Source organism: Lepisma saccharinum, chromosome 8 (assembly GCF_977018435.1).
Source record: "Lepisma saccharinum chromosome 8, izLepSacc3.1, whole genome shotgun sequence".
Taxonomy (NCBI): Eukaryota; Metazoa; Arthropoda; class Insecta; order Zygentoma; family Lepismatidae; genus Lepisma; species Lepisma saccharinum.
In genome coordinates, this window is record NC_139236.1 from 21,169,643 (window position 1) to 21,195,574 (window position 25,932).

At 37.5% G+C, this 25,932-nt stretch overlaps 1 protein-coding gene across 5 annotated transcripts in view; it reads left to right on the plus strand.

The window, feature by feature from the left end:
• The first annotated feature begins 1,274 nt into the window (after positions 1–1,274).
• LOC145990879 (uncharacterized) overlaps positions 1,275–25,932 on the plus strand; it is a 93,930-nt gene continuing 69,272 nt past the window's right edge. For 3 of the 5 annotated variants that reach the window (XM_083126338.1, XM_083126335.1, XM_083126339.1), the window contains exons 1-2: positions 1,275–1,351; positions 8,863–8,996. In XM_083126338.1, coding sequence (XP_082982464.1) covers positions 8,872–8,996 — 125 coding nt within the window. In that variant the 5' untranslated portion in view covers positions 1,275–1,351; positions 8,863–8,871. Of the gene's footprint in view, positions 1,352–1,387; positions 1,521–8,862; positions 8,997–25,932 lie in introns of those variants that run through there. The other 2 variants (XM_083126336.1, XM_083126337.1) reach the window with 2 other exon arrangements.

Below are 25,932 nucleotides of genomic sequence, written 5' to 3' on the forward strand. Positions count from 1 at the left end.
GTTCTGCAGATTTGTTGGCAAAGATTCACTTAAGCATACTTTATAATATAATAATATCACTAGTTTTATAGAATTATCTTTCCCTCAGTTTTCCATTTACAAAATAATTTAATAGCCTATATCTAAACTTTCGAGTTCGTCTTCTGTGTACATGAGATACTTGTAGGCTATGTATGCTATACAACTGGCGGCCAAAAAAGACACGTCATATTTTAATAATCCGCTCTGCAGTTGATCATCCGATGGATTCTACACGTCCACTCGTTCATAGTAGAACTTTAGCAAATACCTTTCTTGACTATCGTCGCACAACTGAAGAAAACAAGCGCCCATATCTTACTTCGTATACCGGTGAATCTGCGTTGGCAACAACGAGGACTGGCCTAAACCGGAAGTTCCGGGGGGACCGGGCAAGACCTCACTAATGTTTATGTTTACATTTTTAACACGGTCTATAAACACTGAAAGAATCTGTTAACAATTGCATAGGAAAGGCAACCTTAAGCCCCTATCACACGGAACTGGCTCTCTAGTAGCAATGCCCTACTTGGCGCTGAACTAACTTTCTAAGTAGCAATCATGGCCGCCTGGCTGACTGCTTGACTGGTTTGGAGGAATAGGACATGTTCTAATTGCTACTTGGTTTTCTCGACTGAATTCAGTGGAACAGCCAATCAGAGCAAAGTTTTGCCATGTGAAGATAATCTGTGAGTGTGCAAAGGAGCACTTTTGTCTGTGGTTTCCGAGTGTTACAACAGCAATGTATAACGTATACAGCATGAAAAGCGCGTTCAGTCACACCATCTATGCTGAATGCACGGTGTTTACATTGGAAACAACTAAAATATTCTTCCATACGTGTACAGTAAACGTTGTAAAGTATGTATTTAAGCAGCGCCATTGTTTTGTACCTAATAACGTTTTATACGAAACGTTATTCCTCTCGGTTGAATAGTTATCGGCTTTTAAAAATGTGAAGTGATACATTGTTTACATCTGACGCGGCCGCCATTACAACTTCCCTCGTATGGGAACAAAAGTCTATCGACAAGTACGCTGAAAAATATCGTGTGAGGCGAAAACTAGCGAATTGGTAGCCAGTCCAGCGCCAACTAGGGCATACCTACTGGAAATCCAGTTCCGTGTGATTTGGGCTTTACTTGCATGTTGAATGTTCGATGTAAATACTGCAGTAGTCTGTGTTTACATAGTAAATAACACATCTAATCTGTGCAACACTCATCGTAAACAATCTGTGCACTGCACTGTGCAGTGGTAAACTATATGTAATCTGTGGTGGTAAAGTTATTCGGGAACGTCATGTGATCTTTGGCAGTTATTCGTCCGTGAGGTATTTTTTATATATATTTTGTCGGAGCGGGACAATAGAAAGCACTTTCTGGAACTCCAATCAGCACTAATTACTTTCACCAAGTTTCAAAATTACTTGCAGTGTTGTGCGATACTTCTTTCCGGTTAGAAACTAGCGGGCATCCCCGATCGTAATCAAGGGATCCCAGGTTCGATAACCGGTAGAAACATATTGGTTCGGATTCCACTTTAAACTGTAGGTCCAGTCGTAATTAGACCATCTGTGCACAAGAGTGGACTTAAAACAAAATTCCATCTTATTAAGCTTGCAAAATCCATTAACTTTTACTTGCAGTTTAATTCCTTAATGGTAACTTACAAGTTTATAGAGTTGGAAGAGGTCGGAAAAAAAAACGGCTTTTATTCGTTTATCTCCCTACTGTAAAGTACACTCATTTCTAAATATAAAATACAATTTAGCCTACAATATGAAATTCATAGCTAGACAAAAAGGTAACAGTTTCATACATCGGAGATGCATCGACGTCGGTGATCTTAACATCGGAGACACATTTCTTGGTAACATTATAGTATAGGGGTGACGGATTTCTTCAAATTTACAGGAGAAAGTACGGTAAATTTCTCGTATGGGTCAAACGGCTGAAATTTGCTAGTTCATTTAATTTGAATATTCGTACTTACGTATTCTGCTTTGAGAAACATTGCTGGAGGTGGCATTTAGCTTATTTCATGGAAATAAGCTCTATTTGCGACATATAGAGTAAATTTTCTTCGTTTCTTTTTGCCTTCGGTAACACGCAAAATGGCGGTCACAGTTTCACTACCGTACTCGGCATGCAGTGTTTCCACCCCATTACACCCAAAAATACCTACGTAGCCCCACAAACCATTGACGCATAGCTCCACGAACCATTTCCGGTAAGGTTAGGTTAGGTAGGGTCACTATAGGTTACAATAGTGAAAAATTGGTTTTGAAAAAAATATGCGTAGCCCCACACACCATTCTTGCATAGCCCCACGAACCATTGATGCATAGCCCCACGAACCATTGACACACAGCCCCACGAACCATTGACACATAGCCCCACAAACCATTTGCGGAAACGTACCTTCTTCAGTTACAAAAACACGTGTTTGGAAACACTGACCGGGATTACGTCATCAGACACAGGCTACATCCACCTGGAAGTAAATGGATGCAAGAGCTTTCGTGCATCGGTCACACATTTATATCGAAAAATAGATGATTTACCGGCAATATTCAATGAATGATGCCAGAAAACACTTCCCCGAACTTCCTCAAGTCTAAAGAAACTGCATTCGGTAAGTAATTTCTCCTGTAAATTTGAAGAAATCCGTTTGTCCCATACGAGAAATTTACCGAAAGGACTTATGGAAATCGTTTTCTGTAGCGTTGTGGAAGTTCGTGAATGTAGTTTCGATCCATTTTAATGCGAATACATGTTGTTTTCTGCGAAAATCTCTGTCCGACACGCTGTTTCTGCTGCCGCCATTTGCTTTCTGCACAAGAGCACAATAGATTACGTAATCCCGTAGTCAGTGTTTCAAACTCACAGTGTTTTCACTAGAACATGACGTGTCGAGTAATTTTTTTGGTAAATGTTTACTATCCTTCGGACACCTATAACTTCTGAGTTTCGTCTTTTTTTGACATTTGTACTTACCTATCTGCTTCGCGGATCATTTTTTAACGTGTATTCACGTTTTTTTGATCAAATTTTATTTTTTTTTTTAAAAATAAGTGTTTTTGTAACTGAAGAACGTACGTTTCCGCAAATGGTTTGTGGGGCTATGTGTCAATGGTTCGTGGGGCTATGCGAGAATGGTGTGTGGGGCTATACGAGAATGGTGTGTGGGGCTACGCATATTTCTTTCGAAACCAATTTTTAACTATTGTAACCTATTGTGACCCTACCTAACCTAACCTTACCGGAAATGGTTCCTGGGGCTATGTATCAATGGTTCATGGGGCTATGCGTCAATGGTTGAATTTCCGCTATGAAACATTCCCACATCACACAAAACACCTTCCAGATGTTAGACAATACTACAGGAACTTATTACGGTAAGTAGTTTCTTCTGTAGAAATGAAGAAATCTGTCCGAAGGATAGTAAACTAGTACCGTGGGGCTATCCGTGCATGGTTCATGGGGCTATCCGTCAGCTACCCGTACATAATGTATATTTTCCACCGGTGGCGAACATGATAGTAGGTATTTTTCGGTAAAGAAGGTTGAAACACTGCATACTCACAACGTGAGTCAAGATGTGCCCGCCATATTTTGTGTTCCTAAGTGAAGAAAGGAATAATAAAAAAAAGCACTCAGAATGTAAAAAGCATAATGGCACCTTGAACTATGTTCCGCAATACACAATTGGTAAGTACGAACCATGCGAAACACAAAATATGCTATTTTCATGTGTCTCCGATCTATGAAACTGGTACCGACAAAAACATTTTCAAGAAAGCTGGCTTTTTTTAATGGGAAGGTCTTTCAGAGTATTATCTTCATATTTTGGTAGACTTATCAAATATATCTATGTAGTATAGACATATTCACATAGCTAGACTAGTTTTGTATGTTTTTTTGATAGAACCTAATAGTATGATATGATTTTCGGAGCGAATTTACAATATAGAGAAAGTCTCCAATTTTGTTAATTTTCAGTATACTAACTAATTTTTACCTCCTAATCACGAATCTGTTGAAAGAAACCAGGGGTCACGTCTGAAAATTTGAAAAAAAGCCGATTGAATTTTTTATATATATAGGTGTATATGCGTAGTTTTACGAACAAAAATGTAATATCCTGTCATTGTGTCCAACCACGCCGTTGTTTTACAAGGAAATGATTTATGATGTTCAATTCTAGTACGATCCCTATTTTTCGATGAATTTAGGTGTGAAATGAGTGCTAATGGAACCTAACCTAACAGGCCTAACCTAACCTCGTGTGAATGGTTCGTGGGGCTACCCATGGATGGTTTTTGGGGCTAACGTCAATGGTTTGTGGGGCTAACGTCAATGGTTTGTGGGGCTACCCATGGATGGTTTTTGGTGCTAACGAACAATTTTTCATCAAAATGTACAATTTCCAGACATGACCCCCGGTTTTTTACAACAGATTCGTGATTAGGAGGCCAAAATAAGTTTTTTATACTGAAAATTAACGAAATTGGAGACTTTCTCTATATTGTAAATTCTTAACTGATTTTCAATGTTTGAATTTTGTTATACGAACATGTTCATGAAGGAAAAAATAAAATCTCTTTACATTAAATTTTGTGGCCAGTAAAATATATATTTGTATTGTGGCTTTTCAGTACATCATGTATAGTTTGGTTAACCTGGTCACGGAGTAACTAGTGATGTATTTTGGTTGCTTGTTGCAGTGGTTCTCAACCTTTACGAGACCACAGCTCAGTCAATTTAATCAGAAATTAATATGCAAACTTAATTAATATTAATATATCAAGTATGGCATAATCATAGTTCAATTATGTATAGACTTGCTGTCAAATATAAAATTAGATTTAAAAAAATGGTCGTCAACCCCTGTTTGCGACCTAGAGGTTGAAAAACACTAGCACTAAAACTGAAGTAGGAGCAAATAAGATGGCTAAGATAATCTATTAATGATATGTGAACTGGACCCACAGTTTGAAATGAGATCCGAAGAACTCTGCCTCCACAGAGGATTCAACTTCAGACCTCTTCTTATTACAAGGCAACAGCATTACTTTATTCCACTCCAGGGGGTCATTCGTGATTATAAAAGGAACCTTCTATCAAAATACCGGCCTTTTTCCATTAACGGTACTTGCAATGTGTTCTCTTGTGATTTACAGGCTAAATTAGATCTTAATCTCTGATGAAGTAGCTAACAATCTTGTTAAGTATAGAGAACATTCAGAATGAAGCATCACATGACAGTGGAGGTGTCACATTGAAGTGACAAGGGCCCCTTCAGTCTAAGCAAACATCCACCACACATGCACAAACAAGACCGAGGCTACATGATGTATGCCAATGAAGGAGCTTTCAGACTGAAGTCACAGATGACAAGCGACACAGTCTCCTTCAGTATAAATAGGGTTAGCAGATGTCTGGTTTTTCCCAGACATGTCCTACATTTTGAGTGTCACATAATATTAATTAGGAAAATACGTAACAGAAAAATTAATGCAATTTACAAGTCTATGGCCTGCGCTTCCAAACTCAATAGTGAAATTTATTTTGATTCTGTCATTGCACACAAAGAAAAAATTTGACCTGCTATTAAACAAACTGGAAAACGTAAGCAATTAATGAAGTCGCCAGATGTCAGACCAGTCGCCTTCGAGCGACCCTATGGGAGCACGGATGAAAAACAAATCAGGCCGTGATGTAAACAATGTACAATTCAGATGTTTATGCTTTTCGACGTTGGGAACAAAATACTACTACGTCCACGATGTTGTTCCTAGGTAACGCGAAATGTAGTACAGAAACCTGGTTATTTTCTTACGTAGAATCTGATTCTACAATACAAAATGGGGGTTTCCATTTAAAATTTCACAGTTGCCACAGTGTGATATCATTGAATAGCTTTCGTTCACTTATTAAACACACATTTTTTTCGTTTTCCAATTCCATGTGTATTTCTCACGATATTTGACTGTTCCGTGACTTTTGGATCACCTGGTATCAATGTTAATGTAATGTTTGTTCACTTGTGGTTACACATGGCAGTGTGGCATCCATATCGTCCTTACGAACGGCTGCCGCTGAATTCAAACAATATTGTATTTGATTTCTGTTAGACTTTTACTTTTGAATATTAGGAATTTCCTATCAAAGTCTGTTATCATCCATCACCTACCCTATCAAACCCTACCCAAACCTAACCTAAATCTAACATAACTCCGGATACCATTTTCACCCCATTTTACAATTTTGTATACTTATTGAATGATAGTTTATGTATAACATGAGTTTATGTATAACATGTAATTTTTAAAAAAAAATTAATACACATTTTTGAAAAAATGGATACCAAAATTTTCTTTACATCACCTTCAACTGTTTTTTTTTACCCTGGCATACACATGCTACATTTTGTGTGAAACAGCCCTTCAAGACCTTTACAACGCCATCGAAATTATTTCTGTATGTGCCCTGCTTGCCGAAATATTGTAATTTAAAGCTAAAAAGATGTTGGAAGATATTGTCAAAATCACACAGTTTGTAACACTGTAATTTCAGAAATACAAAAGATATGGATCTACAAAGTTGAATATTTTCCTAACTCAAGTGGTCCTTCCAGTATACCAAATTTCAAATGAATGAAAAAATGTAAGGTTGAATAGTTCCTCTTCAGTTGTTGAGTTCATATGGAATGCTGCTATAGCTGATTACGTCTTCCAACAGATATAAAGGAACTACAACAAAAAACCCTTCGGCTGGAAACTTTCATGTGTCCGCTTCGTTTTCGACATAAAATATTCCGAACATTTGACACCGTATTATGCGAAGGTCGAGTGGCTGAAATTAAGTGATAAACGGATTTACCACAACCTTGTCCTACTGTACAAAGCCCTAGAAATAAAAGATCCAAAATACCTTTCCGGGCGGTTTCAATATCTTTCGGACTTTCACTCCCGCAACACCAGATCACGTGAAAAATCTCTGTTATCCATCCCTATCCACAGATCTAACTTCCACGCCAATTCGTTTACCGTTACCTCTGCAGGACACTGGAACAGACTGCCCCCCGAAATCCAAGCCTCCTCCTCAGTTGTAACATTCAAAAGATAATTAAAATTATACATGCTAAACAGTTGGACCTAGATTAAATTCCCAGAAAGAAATACGTTATACATTTAGCCCACGAAATATGCTTTCTATGTAGGTACTTGTGTGTGAATGTGTGTGTGTGTGTGTGTGTGCATGTAGAAACTTTATTGCTTTTATTTTTAATTTCTTCTAAACTACATTTTTTCATTGTGTTAGTAAAAATAATGATCAATGTACGTAATTAATGGTTAATCCAGGGCTTGATTGCTCGTATTCAAACTGTATTGCTTTCATTTTTATTTTCATTTTACTTTCATTACTTTATTTTTTATTATTTTATTTTTCATTTATCTTTTTTTAATTTTTTAATTGTATACAATTTACTGCAAAAAAATGATCCCTGTAATTAATGGTTAAGTGGAAGAGAAGGCATTAATGCCTTTACTTCACCATGTAAACAAAGTCGTAAATAAATAAATAAATCCCTGCAGTTCCGACCACGGTGATGTCTGCTCCACCCCTCCCTTACTGCAGAGCACAATGATGCACACATAGTTTCTGCAGTGCCGTCATTTTGAAACAACAGTTTTGAGGAATAGTAGCAAAGTAAAAATGAGTTGGGAGAGTTGAACCGCAAATGCATCCATTGTGGTAGCATCCCAACAGTTGCACAACTGTTGTGCCAAGTAGATACGCTCAGTATTATTACACTGTCTCTTATTAGATTGAATTTGTTTCCAATACTTCAGAATTTGTTAAAGTATATATTTTCATCATTAGGGCTCGGATAATTATGCATTAAGGATTTTTAACTAAAAATTCATATTTCATATGCAGGTGCATATATGTATGAAAATAAGTTGTTGATGTGCATATTTTTGTACCGGCAACCAACACCAGTATTTATTTTTCTTCTCCTCGCTTTTCTTCTTTTTTCTTTATCTTTTCTGTCTTTCTTCTTTCCTTTTTCCTGGATTGTATGAAATGTGACAAGTACGTCATTCTCAACAATAACAATCGACTAAGCTGGCAACCACGCATTATTATTAATTATAGAATACTTTAAAGAACAGTGGATATGCAACAATGGTGAAACTTTGCACAATTCTGCATACAAATGGACAATGTGTGGATGATCTGGAACTTGATGTATCTGACTTTGTTGCCCTAAAATACAGTCCACTTGTATCTTGCGAAGTGGAATGTGTGTTTTCTGAATATAAGACTATTCTAGCTGAAAACAGGAGGAGTTTCAAGTTCGAAAAGTTGAGATATCATGTTGTTATCAAATGCAATCATGATCTTGATCTGTAATGTATTGGGTTTCATTTAACGCAGAACCATATTAATAGAAAAAATCTGTGTAGCGAATGAGCATTCAGAATAATGCATATTCATTGCCTGGCATATAATGTTTCATAGTTTGTAATATACAGCATTTATAAATTAACAGGTTTTTAAAGTGCATATTTGCATTCATATTTTGCATTTTTTTAGTGCATAACTATCCGAGCCCTATTCATCATTATTGTTTTTTTGTAACTATGGACCTCTATTTGAACTAGCTACTAACTAACTATTATATATATATATATATATATATATATATATATATATATATATATATATATATATATATATTTATTTATATTATTGTGCTGTTTGTGTTACAATTAGTTCTTTGTGCTTACATCATCTCCATGTGACCAATTTCTGCTTTTTTTATTTTCAGTTCGCTAAAATGAATGATGAAGGAAAAGAGATTCCAAATATTGAAATCTTAGAAACATTTGAAGCTTTGTCAAATGGATTGTTCACCGAAATATCAAAGATTACTTCTTGTGTCAAGACTGCCGATTCAGATTGGTAAGTTAGTGCATCAAGACTTTGCAAGACATTTGCTGCATAGTGTTTTTAATTTGCTTTCAGATAAACATTTTTGTTCAAAAGTATAAAATAAAAATTCTTTAAGTATTTTGAACATGTAGACTGGAATTTTTTAGTTTTGAATTTCCAGCATCTAAATAAAAATCAACAGAATTTTTCTTGAATGTACTGGTTAGGAAAAAGTGAGAAAGTACTCTTGTATGATGGTCATATGCATCTGTCACTCTGTATATCCACCCACGTCTACTGCGAAGATCTGAGAAAGAACTCTCAGAGTCACAAAGACAGATGGGTGGGTAGACTGATGGACTTATCAAATAATAACATATACAATAAAAGTAAGCTCAATTAGCTAGTCCCACTGACCGAGAGAGGCAACAGTCATTTAAAAGTGATGTTTTGTTATCTTGGAAACATATATATATGATGATCCAACATTTTCTGCACATTAAATGTTAAAGAGATATAAATTATGTTGTTTTCCATGTCTGTCTATCCATGGAAGTCATGAAATTGAAAGTTTACCACTAACACATTTTTAACCTCTAACAGGAGTGGTGCCAGATTGTAACACAAAGGGCATTTGGTGATTCCGTGGACCACCAAATTGAATTTATCATTTCTAAGACTAATCAAAATAATAGCTAATTTTTTCTACAAATTATCATGTATTTTGGTCCTTCTTCATGGAATTATGATAAGCCTTTATCCACTATTTTTGTTATTGCCATGTTTATTACTCAGTTTATCTAATGCTACAAAAATCTGCAACATCTAATGCTACAAAAATCTGTGACATATCTGTAAACGTCTCTATAAATACAGGGTGTTCCATTTACAACACAACTCGGAGTTGGGGATAGTACAACTTTGGAACCGGAAGTGGTACACATATAATCCTTATACCAAATTGAAGCCTTGTTCATGCACATATTTTGAAACCGGAGAACAATGATTGGATTTCATTAGTGTCCACACAGTGTTGCCAGATGTAACGGGAAGTGTAAATGAATTTTTTTACAAAGCATGAAAAATGGTACATAACACACATGTGCGAACATGACATCGGTAATTTTCAGTTTGGTTAGTAGTCCAGTAAAAGTAGGCAAAATGTCATAAAAGAATGGAAAAAATTCCAACAGAGATAAAAATTGGTAGATATCACGAATGTGGTATTTCAAACAACATACTAAAAGTCCCCAACAATCCGAGTTTTGCTCTGTCCGCCATATTGGAAAATGGCGGATGAACGGTGACGTTTGATCATAATTGCTTTATTAACTAAAAATGGTGAAGGTTGAGCCGAAAATGTGTTCAGACATAAATTAAAGAAAAGAAAATTTCCAATAACTGTAAGAAGATAAATTTTTGTGATTTAACCAACCTATCTAATAATGTAAAAAATAAATTTAACCAATATAATCCAATAATGTAAAAAATCAATTTAACTCTGTGGAAACTTTTCCCATTATATTGTAAGCAAATTTGCCTGGTGTTGATTGAAGTTTTACACTTTCATTTCGTGACTTGTAACGAATAATATATATTACTGACCAAGCTTCTTCCAATCCGCTTCCCCTCATCTTGTATCCTATCGCTCCCATGTACAACATAAGCATGTGGAATCCACCTAGATGAAGGACAACTGACGACAGATCTCCGTTATCATGAGAAGCCGCAACAATTTCAGAGGCTTTCAGATATAGAGGTTGGTCAAAAGTAGCAATACATGTCTTTTGACCATGTTTCATGCATTCTTCAACTGCAAACATAAGGGATGAGTATATGGCATCTGGACTTGTCGGCAGCAGCTTTATAAATGGTAATATACTTATTTCAGAAATGTGATATTCCTTGCTACCTTCAGTGGCAAGCTCCATATAACCACTCCAACTTGGACTTGGTGACAAGGTAAGGTGATTTCCACACATCCATACAAAATGAAGAAGTGATGCAACATGCACTGATGGTGCTACCTGTTTGGTGTATTCAATTTATTTAATCTTGATTTTCTGCAGGCCACGGACAGCAGGCACAACGTGTGTGCGTAATGGAACATTACCAAATTTGGCAAGGAAACATTCTGGTGGTTGCTTCTTCAATCGAACAATTTCTTTTCTGGGATGAACAGATCTTGCAGGAGTAGTGCACATAATGCTCCCCATATTGTGGAAAGTTCCTAGTCCATCCAAGGTCCGAACATTGACGTCTGCATTATCAAAAACAAAGTGATTCAATAATTCCTTGGCAGCAACAATTTCCTCATCACTTAACATTGCAGAACTAAGATACAATACGCCTTAATTGTAGGATGCACATAAACCCATGCTTGATAACATATCAATAAGAGTTCTTGAACCAAAATGTCTATGTAGATGAACTGCAAGTCCAATCTGAATCATTGAATTGAATGACCGTTATCTTACTGCTGATATAATAGCATGCTCAATACACACACATTTTCTTTTGATGGAGTCTTCATTTCCTTTTATTCGTTTCATAATCACACCTCTGTAAAGACCCTAAATATCTCTGGAACCATATCATCAGCTGTCTTCAAGCATTAATGTGGATTTGGATACATATCTTAGGCATATGTTTCAGATCGTATATCTTCCCGAATTATTGCGACAGCAATTCTAACAATTCTAAGTCTTTCGTTCTTTGGATCTTCGTCTTTCTGTGTGTACCAACTTTTGGATAATATTTTATATCCTGTATCACGGAAACATACTGTAGTGGTTTGCCCTTTACGTGTTTTATTATCATGTCTTCTCCATAGTGATCACATAGGTGTTTCTTAAGAGTTTTTTTTCTGAGACATCAGTATCTTGTGGAAGATATTCCTTCATCTTCGTCATAAGTTGATTCATCGAGTACTGACACTCGTCGTTATCATTATCAAGGTAGCAGCATAACTGCAGAAATGCTATAGAAATACACTCATCTTCAGGCCTACCACGTTTTCCCGATGTAGGTGAGGATGTGTAAAATTTAGTGAAACAAGGATGGTGATACCTAGCCTCAACTGCAACTAGATCAATAACGGTATGAATTCGATCAAGCAATTCCCCAATCATCATTCCTCTTGATGGCAGCTTCAATGATTTTATCCTTGAATGTTAAGGATCGAACTTCAAATATTTTAACTCGTCTGTTCACATTTTTTTTCGTTTCTGCTTGAAAATCACAAACTTCACTGCAAAACAAGCAATCACATTTGAAGTCAAATATATGTACTGCTGATCAAAGGAGTATTGAATTTTGTGGGGAACGATTACTTGCAGCAGTAATACTACTCTCACGAGTATAGTCTTTACGGCACTTAATATGTAACCTCACATTCGTCTCATTTTCCAATTTATCAAATATTCCATCTTTTCGACGTAAACTGCTGCTCTTTATAGCATTTAAGCCTTTTTTCACAACCACAGTGTCACCTTCACTCAACGTTTGTTCACAAATAATGCAATATTGGGTTATGTCCATTGTTCAGTTTGTTTTCCGATGATCACATACGTTACATCCAAGTTCCACAACGGGCAGCACCTCTAAAGAAATTACATATATTATTAACAGTGAAATGGTTGGTTAAATCATTCTTAATGTTATTGGAAATTTTCTTTTCTTTAATTTATGTCTGAACACATTTTCGGCTCAGCCTTCACCATTTTTAGTTAATAAAGCAATTATGATCAAACGTCACTGTTCATCCGCCATTTTCCAATATGGCGGCCAGAGCACAACTCGGATTGTCGGGGACTTTTAGTATGTTGTTTGAAATACCATAGTGGTGATATCTACCAATTTTTATCTCCGTTTGAATTTTTTCCATTCTTTTTTCTAATTTTCCTGGACTATAGGTGGATTAGCTTGGCATGTATGTCAGTGAAAAATAAATGTTCATTTCTACCAATAGCCAATCGTATGAGGCATCTTCAAGGGGGAACTAGGAAAATCGTTGTTTTTAGAAATTAAGACTGTGCATTGGCAACTGCTGGTGTTTCAGTGCCACAAAAGGTGTGTTTCGAATAGAGTTGCAAAAAAGCCGGCTTTTTTGAACGGACGTTTTTTTCCCGATACAATGTCTGCTTTTTTGGGAAAAAATGGAAAGTTTGGCTTTTTTCCAATTAGAGCTAACCTATTTCACTTGAGTTACTGTTATGAGCTTACAGGTTTGTAATGACATACAACTAGCTAAAATAAATTTACATGATGTAGCAACCAAGAGACAGATATTAACCAATCCCAGTGGACACATATTGCACAACGGTTCAGATACACTTTTAATCCTAGCTTACAGAGGGGGGAAGGTGGGCTTGCAGGCCCACCACCGCTATTTTTTAGATTTTTCAACTGTTTGAAAATAAATTACGTTGTTCCCTAGGATGTTCCCAATATTTATTTATTTATTTCTTTTGTTCATAAAAACAAATGTGATGTAATTAGGGGGCAAAATACACTTGGTCCGCATATGAGGCACCATCTTTGAATGTGTCTCATTCGAGACACTGATGCCAGTGACAGTACAATTGGTTGTTAATGATGGTAATTATTTTATTTAATAAACAACCGCGCTTCTACGAACTAAAAAATATGAATTTTGTGAGTTTTAGTGAATGATAAAATATATGTGAGACACCCATGCATTAATTAGTTATTATTTTTTATTAATGATAGTAATTTTGTAGTAAGTTTTTTTGTATGGCATCATGGCAGCGTCATATACTCTGGGTCATCCAGGTAATTGGAGATGACCCTGCTATAATTTTTTAAATTTTTTTTTTCATTTCTTCGCAATATTCTTTCCAACCAACCTTTCATTCGTCCTCCTCCGTAGTCGAGCGGGTTAAGGCGTTCACTCGTCTTGAGATCGTTCACTGCGGGACGGCGTAGGTTCGAATCCGGCTCTGGTCGGAATTTATTCGGCCTGCGTATAGGGCCGGTGGCAACCCACCATCGTGAGGAAATTGGGGAGCTCCGAATGAGTGAGCGTAATCCAGTCGAGAAGACCTACTATAACGGCTGGGGATACGTCGGGCTGACCCCCCGACTATTCCAATACTGGTTGAGGATCTCCACGCTTAGAGGTGACGCACGACAAGCGTGGGAGGGAGACTGGCAGTCGGTAGGTATGCCTTGGCCCTTCATGGGCTGTTGCGCAACGGATTATTATTATTATTAACCTTTCATTCATACATTTCTTTCCTTCCAGCGTGCGAATGTTTTCAACTGTTTGCCGCGGAATGTCTGAGAGCCTTTCTCTAGCTGGTGTACTCTTCTCAGCAGGGTGAAATTCCACCGAATCCCTTTAAATCCCTTGTAGGGGAGGGAGGGGCGAGGAAAAGGAAGCACTGCTTCTCAGGCACGGTGATTCCGTGGCCAGGTAACCTCCTTCTGGAGAGAGTCACCAGTTGCACTCTCCACCCCAGAGCCTTTGCCCTTCCCTTGGCTGGCACCCTCCTCTGCCATTCTTCCCCCATGGCCTTTGTATCGCAGGAGCTGTGTTGTTTATGACAGGGAAATTTGTTAGGGACGGGATTTCTGGGTTCACAAATTACACACTGAAAAGGTTGATTGATTGATTTGGTGTTTTAAGTCCATTTTATGCACAGTAAGGCTATTCGGGACTGGACCTACAGTTTAAAGTGGGATCGGAACCACCATGTGCCTCCACTGGGTATCGAACCCAGACCCCTTGATTACAAGGCGACGACGCTACCACTGTGCCATCAGGAAGGCACGTACTGAAAAGGGTAGTAGGGAAAATACATCTGGAAATGCACGAGAAACAGGGAAATCTGAACAACATTTACGAACCAATTCTATGTTAATTCTCATTTTACATTTACTTCTGTCTTCCTGATCTCTGCTACTTGAACAGAATTTGTGAAAGGCGAAAAGCTTAAATATTGAAGAACAAGGTAATTGAATAAATTAAAATTTAAACTAGATATCCAAGAAATTAAACCGACAACCTCCGTTTCAGAGTGGTTAGCATTATTTCATACAACGCCAGGGCTCCAGGGTTCAAATACTGGCCTGGCCTAATTTCATATCACTTGTCATTATTAGCCAAAAGTTGCAGAAAAGTGACGTAAAATAGTAATTTAATCAATCGATCAATGAAGTAATTAAATTATTTATATGCTTACTTTTTTTCCATTTTTAAATTTTAAAATGGATCATTATTTTCTCTTTGTAACCTTCAAAACCAGTGAGAGTACTTCTTTCAGGAAAATGAATAATATTTGAAAGGGAAAGCTATCAGAAATATATGTATACTGTATTAGTTAATTTACGTTGCTTTTCTCCCCTCTTTAGATTAATAGTGATCATTAAGATGAAAGATGTATGAATGTGAAATATATATAAAGAACAAAAGCAATGATTCCAACTTGGATAACCTCTCACATCGCAGGGAAATTAAAGCGGGGAAAGGGGGATTTTCAGCATCCATAGGGAATTTCATTCTGAGTCAAGCAGGAACACAACAGAAGATTGGCATGAAGAATTGAATTCATGTGGAAGGTGGCTTTGTGTTGTGCTTGGTGTTCCTATTGGCGATTCGAAAATGTATTATTTGTGTAGGTGTTAGTGATTTAGTATTCGTGCTAATGCAGTGTTTACTGAAGTTAAAGACAATGGATGTAATTGAGCATTTGTGTCTGAAAATATTTGGAACTAGATCTTTTCCGGAGAATTTGCAAATTGTTCATGCAGGTAGGCCAGTATAGCATCTCTTGTACCACAGCCACAGGTCTTGAACTTATACTTCCGTTACAGCGCCTTGAATAACGTAGTGTGGAAAACGACCCAAGAAACTGGTTCCCCAGACGGATGAGAAACATAGATGGCAGTGTGATCAATGTCGGTGCTAATTTTCTTATGAAAGTAATGCGGCTTTGTTAGTTTTTGGAATATATTATGTAGATTTGTTTGTCTTGAAAGGCGGTACGTGAATTGATGGAAACAGTTATATTTGTGGAGTGATTTGCAGTCACGAAATGACATTAATTTGGAAAGAAAAGTAAAATAAAATTAATAAATAAATAGCATGCGTAACACAAGAAGAAACATCGCAAAGTGATTCCTAACGTCAGGTGTTGGATTGTGTACTAGAGTTTTATTTTTCTATGTTATTAGAATATAAATAGTATCCTGAGAGATATTTCATACCGAGGCGACAAACCACAAGTGTCGCTTGGAAGCGAGCAGTCCGTAATCAATGCAGCCTTTCGAACCGTAGGGACACAAGCTCTGACTGCACCGTTTCCTCAAGGAGATTTTACACCAAAGCGACACGCGATAAACGATACGAGGATTTCACACCAAAGCGACACGGGTCCTTCGATCCCAGGCAACTTTCACACCGAAGCGACACATGTTGCTTGGAAACGAGCCAATCAAGATCAACATTTCACATTGTAAAGGTATGACGGGAAGCACAGACCAGCGTTCGGTTGTTGAAATCCTCAAGCGACAAGTGTCGCGTGCCGCTTGTCACTTTGGTGCGCAATCTCCCTATAGCAAGACACTCATTGCATCGAGCATGCACGAACAACAAACCACGGCAACATGTTGCAAGCTATTGAGAAAAAAGCCCAGTTTGATCGACGCACAAGCGACACGTGTGACTTATCGTGTCGCCTAGATCTGTTGTAATGTGCGGTTTTTTGTGTCGCCTATCTGTTGTTCGCAGAATTAGCAGCGAACGCTTGCCAATAGACAGAAGGCACCATGTCGCTTTGTCACTTAGTTGGGCACCCTACCCCCTGTAGCACATCGCTTTGGTCGGAGCACCCTTCCTTTAAGGAGCTTTCCGACCGAAGTAACAAGTAGCACGCGAATACGCCATATGAACGTGTCGTTTGCTGTTTGGACCCTCATGTGCAATGAATGCTATTTTACAGTCTGGAAGTGTATGTCACTAGTGTGACATGACAGTATGAACATCCCGTGTCGCTTGTCCCATTCGTTTGAAAGTTTCCTTACACTCATGTCGATGGCACTAGGAAAGTTTTGTGGAGTTCCCCTTGTCGTTAATTGAAATATAAAGGAATAATCATAATCATCATTATCATCATCGCCGCGATTAGTTTAAAGCTGAAGAAAAGAGACAGTAAATATCCAAAATACAAATGCTTCAGTGTGTATATCTTTAAAAGAAATGATGATGATGATAATAATAATGAACATAATTCATACACAAAAATTTAGTTGCCAAGAGCATTCCGCACGTATTTTTTCTCCCGTATTATTAACGAAAGTATGGCGATAACAGGACGTGGTCGACTGTCTAGAATGTTCGTTAATATCTTCGCGACCACTGTACGAAATATCATAGCAATTATCACATTCATAGAAATGCTTCATGTAAAAGAATCAGACGTTGCAGCGAAAACTCCATTTACTTCCATTATAAGCAGACGAATACCAAGCACCGGGTTCAACACCAGCGCCTCTAGCGGATCATTTTCGAGTGGAACCAGCCAGAGCGCGCAGAACGTTTTCCACACTACGTTATTAAAGGCGCTGTACTTCCATGTATAAAAATAAAAATTGGGAATGCACGGATAACTGGTTACTGGGATAACTTGAATTTTACACTTCGATTAATATTAGATTTTATTTCACTAGCACATTCCTTTCATGTTGTATGTTACAGGTTGTTTTTTTATTAGGTTTATTATACTTTCGTGATTTATTATTTGAAATTCTAAACTTAGATTAACTTCAATCACAACATTTAATTGATAGTGGTCGCAACAATAAGGTAACATTTTCCACACAAATATTCATAAATCCTGTATGGATGCTGAGGTAAATTTGCAATGAGACTTTTCAGGAGTGGGTTTATGAGATTACCCGCTCCTTAAAACCAGCATACCCAACTTCATCATGGGTAAGCTAGGGTTAAAACAAAACATGTAGTCCTGATGAGCACATCTGACTATGAAATGGACTTAAAACAAGCTTTTACATTGAAGATTAGCCATACACAGGAGATGTACTACGTAGAAATTTTCAGCGAGAAATGTAGGCTCGACCAGGACTCGAACCCGGGTCTCTGGCATACCGTGCCATTGCTCTAACCACTGAGCTCCCGAGCCGGCCAGGCCTCACCTGATTTTTCGCTATCGCTGTTTTACCTGTGTGGAATAATTTCTGCCAGTGCTACTGCAACAGGATCTGTTGCCTTTGAAACACATTAGACTTGGAAGTTGCCTGGTTCCTTCCAGCATAGAGATGTTAATTATTGAAGATTAGGCACACACAATCTTTTACATATTTGTGTCTCAATTTAAATGTTGATGTCATAAAATATGAAACAAATGTTAATGTCAAAATATTCGATGTTTCGGGGCAATTAAAAATCTTTACTGTTTAACACACAAATGCAGAAATGTACGTATTATGTGAATGTGTGTGTAAATCCTATTTAACAGAGCTTTGAGATGGAAGCGACACGTGGCTCTTGGAAACCAACCCTTAGAAATAAATGCAATCTTGCGATCCAAAGCAACATAAGCTGCAAGTGTTGCTTGTCACTTGGCCTATACCGTTTTCTCAGACCAAAGCAACAAGTGACATGTGTCACTTGGAAGCAGACCCTCAGTAATTCATTCAACCTTTTGAACTGAAATTTGACAACGAGCTAAACACTAAAAACTACACTGTTTTCTCAGTGGCATGCATCGTACCGCTTCGGTCTGTTGTTCTTGCATGCAAGGTGAACGTTTTGTTTTATACTAAAGGAGACTATGTTGCTTGTCATCTGTGACTTCAGGAGGACCGTTGCCATTGGGGGGGGGGGCCTCAGCACCCCCTGGAAATACCATCAGCCCTCCTTGACATTAGGTAAAACTATTTTGTATAATTTGTTTGTAGTGAGGAGTGACAACTTTAAGAATAAATCCACAGAACATGAACAGAAGCCATTACTAGGGCCCAGACTTTTAGGATTTTATAGACATCATTTTATTCTTTAGAAAGAAATTATTTAGCCCTTTTTAGGATTTTTTCCCTACCTGTATTTTTCTTGAAATCAATCACAAATGTTTGCATTTACATAAGCATCAATACTGCAAACACATTTTCCTTCACATATTACATGTTTACTAAACTTAAAGCATACAGAAAACACAGTTTTTAGAAAATACAGAAAATAATAAAAACTCAAAGTTCGAGTTTAAAAAATACTAAGTTAAAAGTATTCAAAGGTATACAAAACAAAATCGTCACTTTTTTAAGATGAAGTTTTGCAATGAACAACCATGTACAATCCCACATTATCTGTTGTGAAATATTTCCTATTGTCCCTCAACACATTTTTGTAGTGAGCAAAGGTTCATTCCACACAACATGAAATGATTGGTGCATACTTCATAGATACAGGTTCTTTAGGTCCCCATGGTAATTCTCCACTTATTTGTTCTTGGAGAGCTGCAGATATATTCATCTTCACATATCCAGGATTTTGTTCCTGGACTTTAGAGAGCTTTGAAGAGAGTACACTGCCTAATAACCCTGGTACTTCCTACTTTGAAAGTGTTTCAGTGATGTTCATTGCTTCGTTTATTGGAAGTGATGCACCTTCCACGTGTTCAATAGTAGCAATTAAGTCAGCAAAGTTGGATTTTGTGAATGCAAGAGAAGCAATAATTTTGCTATTATGTAGAGCATTCTTCGCCGTCGAGATGCAAGCAGCTTCTCTGCTGTCAAATTTAGCCACAACACTTTTCATTTCCTAATAATGTTCAGTTTAGTAGAGTGCAGCTGATAACCAAGTTCCCCAGTGAGTGATGATTTACTCTGGAGGAAGAGGTATTTCTGGTAGCAACTCTTTGAATGTCTGAATGCAACTTGGTGATTTCAGGAAAACTTTCTTGACAGAAGAAACAATATAATTTACTCCTGGGAAATTGTTTCTTACTTCTTCTGCATACCAATGTAAACCATGGGCTAGGCACATTACGTGTATCATATTCACATAGACAGAACCTCTCCTGCTTTAATTATATAGGCGGCATTATCACTAAGCAGGAGGAGAAACTTTTCATCTCAATTCTCTGTAGGCCACACAATACGTAGGGCTTCTCCAACAACACAATCTATAGTGCTGTGATTTGTTTTCTCTAGTTCTTTGCATACGACTAGATGCAGTTTTCCAGGTTCGGCAGAATCGAGCTTCCCGATGACCAAATTGGCAATGTAATGCCTGCAGCAATCCGTGATCTCATCAACACAAAGCCTCATGTAATGGTCTCCTATGTCAGCTCTTATGGTATCTAGTGTCTTCTCATAGAGGGGTTTCAAATAGTTCTTCTGCAAGGTAGACTCATCTGGAATTTTGCGACCACTAATATCTTCAAGGAAACTGTGTAAAACCTTGTTCTTCAACACATTCCATGGCACGTTTGCTGATACAAATGCCTCTCACAACTGCATATTAAAAATATCCACCATAGAATTTGTCGCAGATGAAGAAATAACCAGTTGAATCAATGTTTTCTGCTTTTTTGTGGGTTGTTGACTCCTTATGTTGCTCAAAATGTGCTTTTTTTGCCACAACTTAATTGTTTTTGACACACTTGATAAAAGTTGACCTTACCATCTGTTGAAAAATGGGAATCATTAACAATCCATTGTCGAAGTAAATTACTTTTTGCAGCTTTCACTTTAGGCATCTTGCAGCAGGTAATAACTTTGACTAGCTCTGTTATCTTCTCTATTCTAAACTGTAACTGCTTTTCTTACATTTACAATCTTAAACGGGAATCTGTTGACAACAATGACATTTCGGAAAAATTTAAAACTTGTCATTGTTAAGCTATTTCTTTTGTAATGCCAATTTTGCTTCCCTTTTTTTTTCCTCATGCCCTTTTCCTTCTCTCATTTCCATTCCATTTTCTCTGTGTGTGTGTGAGAGAGAGAATACCTTTTCAAATTGCCGTACAGCTAACAAGGTTTCAGCATTTTTTTTATTTTTTTACATTTATTTAGCCTTTTTTAGGATCTTAAATCCTTTTAGCTGTTTATAGGACCTATAGGATTCATGTATTTCTTTAAGAAATGGCTAAAACAAAAATATATGTTAGAATTGTGACATTACGAAGTAAGGAATAAAATATGTTAATATCTGAGAGTGCAGGCCCTAGCTATTGCGTTCGCTCATCTTGTTTATGAGCTGAAGTCTAAGTAGCTGCAAGTATTTAGAAGATTATCTAGACTTTGTAAGTTTTTCATGAGGGAGCTTCTTTATGTGTGCCTTCACTGTCCCTTTGCAGCCTCACGTTTTAGACAGCAATCTGTGACTGTCATCATGCAAATTCCCTTCACATCTGCATCAAAGGTCAACTGGGGGGTGGAATGTACTGTAGGCACTGTGATTGAATATTTTTTTATTTTGTGATATAAATACCATCTAAAGTAGTATGGAGAGTGTAAGGAATGATTTCAATATCAGTCAATTAATACTTCAAGAGATGTTTTAAAGTATGTAGAAAAATGTAGTAGGCTATTTGTATATTTATGAATGTTATATAACTTAATGAACCCCCCCTCACCCTCAAACACATAATTTACCTTCATTTAATACTGTTATTTTTTTCAAAAATGGACTTGGTTTACAAAGATCAGTGAGCCCTCCCCCCAGATCAATTCTAGGTACGGGCCTAGACTTCAGTCTGAAAGCTCTTTCATTGGTGCACATCATGTAGCCTCGGTCTTGTTGGTGGATGCTTGCTTACAGACTGAAGGCTTCCATGCCACTTGTCACTTCAAAGCAGAGGTGTTCATTTTGAGTCAACCTCCCCTCACCCTCACCCTCCGAGATCACAGTCGCCCTCGCCCTCCATCGCCCTCACCCTCCAAGATCGCAATCGCCCTCGCCCTCCACCGCCCTCACCCTCCGAGATCGCACATCGCCCTCCCCCTCCGCCGCCCTCACCCTCCGATATCGCTCTCGCCCTCACCCTCCACTGCCCTCACCCTCCAAGATCGCAATCGCCCTCGCCCTCCACCGTCCTCACCCTCCGAGATCGCACATCGCCCTCCACCGCCCTCACCCTCCGAGATCGCAGTCACCATCGCCTTCCACTGCCCTCACCCTCCAAGATCGCAATCGCCCTCACCCTCCGAGATCGCACATCGCCCTCCCCCTCCACCGCCCTCACCCTCCAAGATCGCAGTCGCCCTCACCCTCCGAGATCGCACATCGCCCTCACCCTCCACCGCTCTCACCCTCCGAGATCGCAATCGCCCTCGCCCTCCATGACCCTCCATCCACCCTCACCCTCCACCACCCTCCACCAACCCTCACGTCATTACTAGTGGGTTGATTTTTGCATTTTTTGCATTTTTACCTTGAGGAAAATTCATATGCTTTCAACGGTTTCATTCATATATATATATATATATCTTGATTTGGGATACTCTGGCAACCTTTTAGAGTTCTATCACAGGTGTTAGTGTATATTTGAGCTTAATGTGCTTATTATTGCATATACGTATTGGCAGTAATTTCCATGCAATCGTTCATTTTCAACTTTGCCTCTTTTTGTGTGAGTGTGTGTGTGTGTCTAATCTGTGCTATATGGCCTGTGGGCTCTAGTTGGATGGGTCAAGAAGATCCAGTTATTGGAAACTACTGTTTATGCTAAGATCAAGAAAATCTCCTCCCACATCACATCAACCAGGGACATCTAGAAGAATGAGTCACATTTCTAGGTGCCAGAAACAGTAGCAGGGATGCATTATTTGTTCATTATTTTTTGATTATCTTTGTAAATCTGTGCGTCTGTCCGTGCCTGAGTGATACCTGTTTGGGGGAAGGTTAAAAGGGGAATTTCTCTTTCAGCTTGCAAATGTTCATTCTTTGGGGGATGACCCCTTCTCCCCACACACACATACATAAATAAATATACATGCCAAGGTGGGGGCTGTCGCCATCCGTTTGAAAACCTGAACAAATTGAATAAATATTTACACTTTATGGAAATGTGAATAGTTCATTAAATAAGTAGATATGCAGCAGACCCGGAATACAACGGAACTCTGTTCCGGCAAATCAGTTTGGTGGCGGAATTTAATTCCTTCTATGGTATGGCCGTAGACATGGGTTGGGTTCAACAAAAAATTTTTGGGAGGGATCAGACCATTGATCAAATTTCAATAATATAAATAATAACAATAATAATAAATATTATTATACAATGTTAATCAAAATACCATAAAACTTATATAATTTAATTCCATTATTATTATTATTATCAAAATTTTCATTAATATTATTATTATTATTATTATTGCTGTTATCATATCCGTGGGGAGACTTTCGTTCTCGATCCACCAGATGAACAGCATAGCTGTTTTACATTGTATATTTTACATTTAATACAGTTAGAGTACACGACATGTGTAGTTATTCTTTTTTGTTAATATCTTTTATGTTCGTTGTTCAATAAAAGCTTTCAAAGTGAGACAGCTGAACATTTTATTTAAAAAAAAAAATTGGAATTTTCAAAACTGTGGAAGCATTTATTATTTCGATTAAATGGTAGATTATGATATAAGTATAAAATGGTTTCTTTAATGTACACTATTTTTTTCGATCTAAGGAAACTTTTATTTTTGTTATTCTGTTCGAATACTAACTGAAATTTATTTCTCTTATTAATAATAAAACTGTTTTTTTTATTTCTCTTATTAATAGTAAAAATGTTTTGTATCTTGAAATAAACTATGCAAATTCCAGGGGGTCCATGGATCGGTTCGGTTCGATCCTCTCCTCCCGATGCTCATAATTGTTTTTGTACTTACCAAACAGTCGACAGCCGACAGTCGCTATGCACTAAGTACGTGTTTTATAGGACTGCATGTATACACTACATAGGCCGCTGGGTGGAGGGTGGTGAACGTAACGCGCTACGAAGCTGGAGGTCCTAGGTTTGAACTCCTGTCAAGGAGGATTAAAACCTTATCAAATGGGGCAACTTAAAGGTCGAAAAGGCAATTTTGGAACACCCCAAACCCATTTTTCAGTCAGAACCAGAAAAATACACTAGAAAGACAACAGCAGAAGTGAAAATGGAGCAATGGAGGTGGGCTGTGATTCCGAGAAAAAACTGTTTTGCACAAGTTTCGGGAATTGCAAATGTTTGAAAATTCTAGCTCTATCATTTGATTGATTTGGCCTTCTTTACTTCGCTTTCTGTTACTTTTAGCTGATTGCAAATATGAGGATGAAAGATGATATGATGAAATTGATAAAGGTACATCGATCGTCTCAGCATTGTCTCCCCTTGTATTTTGAAAAGCTTCGAATAAATTTTTGAAAATGAGATACTGATTTTGGTTCCTGGACGTCCATTAATACAACATGTCAGAAGTTTCGGGGGAGGGAGGTTGAACCTTTGAACATCCAAAGTCCCTCTCTAAATACGGCCATGTGCTGTGACACTGGACAAAGATTTTATGTACATAATACGCCATACAAAAGTCCATCCTTTGTCACATTAATTCTTATAAACAATAGATGAAGAGGAAAAGTGAAAGTTCTTGTACTAAATTTGTCCCCGGAAATTTAGGAAAAATAAATTCGATTTAAGATGAAAATGAAATCATACCGGCATCATTTTATAAATGGCAGTTAAATAAAAACTCCATTACGTTGGGGATGGGAGCTCAAACACGCATCCAATAGATAACATTAATCACTCACATACAGCTCCTACTTTATGCGGCAGCGGTAGCAAATCATATAAATTACTTGAATGTCTTATCACTCGAATACTTTTATTCTCGTTCTTTGTCTTTCAGATGTGCGCATTTTAAGACTGTTATTGCTTTTATTTTCTGTTACCTACGGAAATCTTTCTAGCACACATGTAGACACTCCAGGAAAGGAAATATATGTCTCTCCAAGAACTTCAAGTGGCAATGGCATCTGAAATTATACGATTTGGTCTTAATTGATTTCATATTTTAATTTTCGCTCTCAACGCCATCATCGACCGAGTATTTACTTTCTGAACACATAGCACGTGTACCAGTACTGGATACCATATTTTGATAAACCATGCTCTAGTGGTAGGTTTTACCCCCATTGACCAAGAAAATACATTCTTTATGTAGACACTTGGAAGTTTTGGTATTTAGTTCCTTCCTTGAATTATACATCTCTCCAGATTTACAGTTCCTATACGGATATAAACATGAGCTTATTGGAGATGAAAGAAAGTTACAATCCTTTCCCTGTACTCATTGGGTAGAACGAGGCACTAAAAAGTTAACATATTTGCCCTATGATAATATATATAAGTCATGTCATTCCATGTCAGTTCAACCAAGTAAAAAAAGAGGTTTTGGAACCTATGCTCTCAGATTTTGATGAAACTTGGCACATTTAATCCTTTCATGCTGGTGACAAACTACATTCTTTTCTCTATCTTGTCTGGTTTCATTTCTACAGTTTCTCAAACTTTCAGTGATTCATCCTTTCCTCTATTCCCAAAGCCTCCAAGTGAGCTGCACTGTCTTCGAAAAATAATTCTATCTCCCTTACAAATATTCAATCTTTCTGAAATTTCACAACAATGATAACCAAGTAATAAGAATTCCACTTATATTTTATTAGACAATTAAATTAATAAACTAGTATTATTATCTAATTTTTTGGGACCGAAAGCTTGGTTTACTAAAATTTCAATTATCATCGAGAGGGAAAGGTGCAACACCAACACAAGCATTTTTGTAATGAACTTATAAGATCTAACTTACCCAGAGACAAAATTGATAGCTTTTTCTTTCCTTCTGAAAATATGACAACTTATTTCTAAAAATGTTTAAAAACGGCTACCGGATTTTATATTTTTCAAATTAATTTAAAATCTAAGATTCTAATTCAAAATAT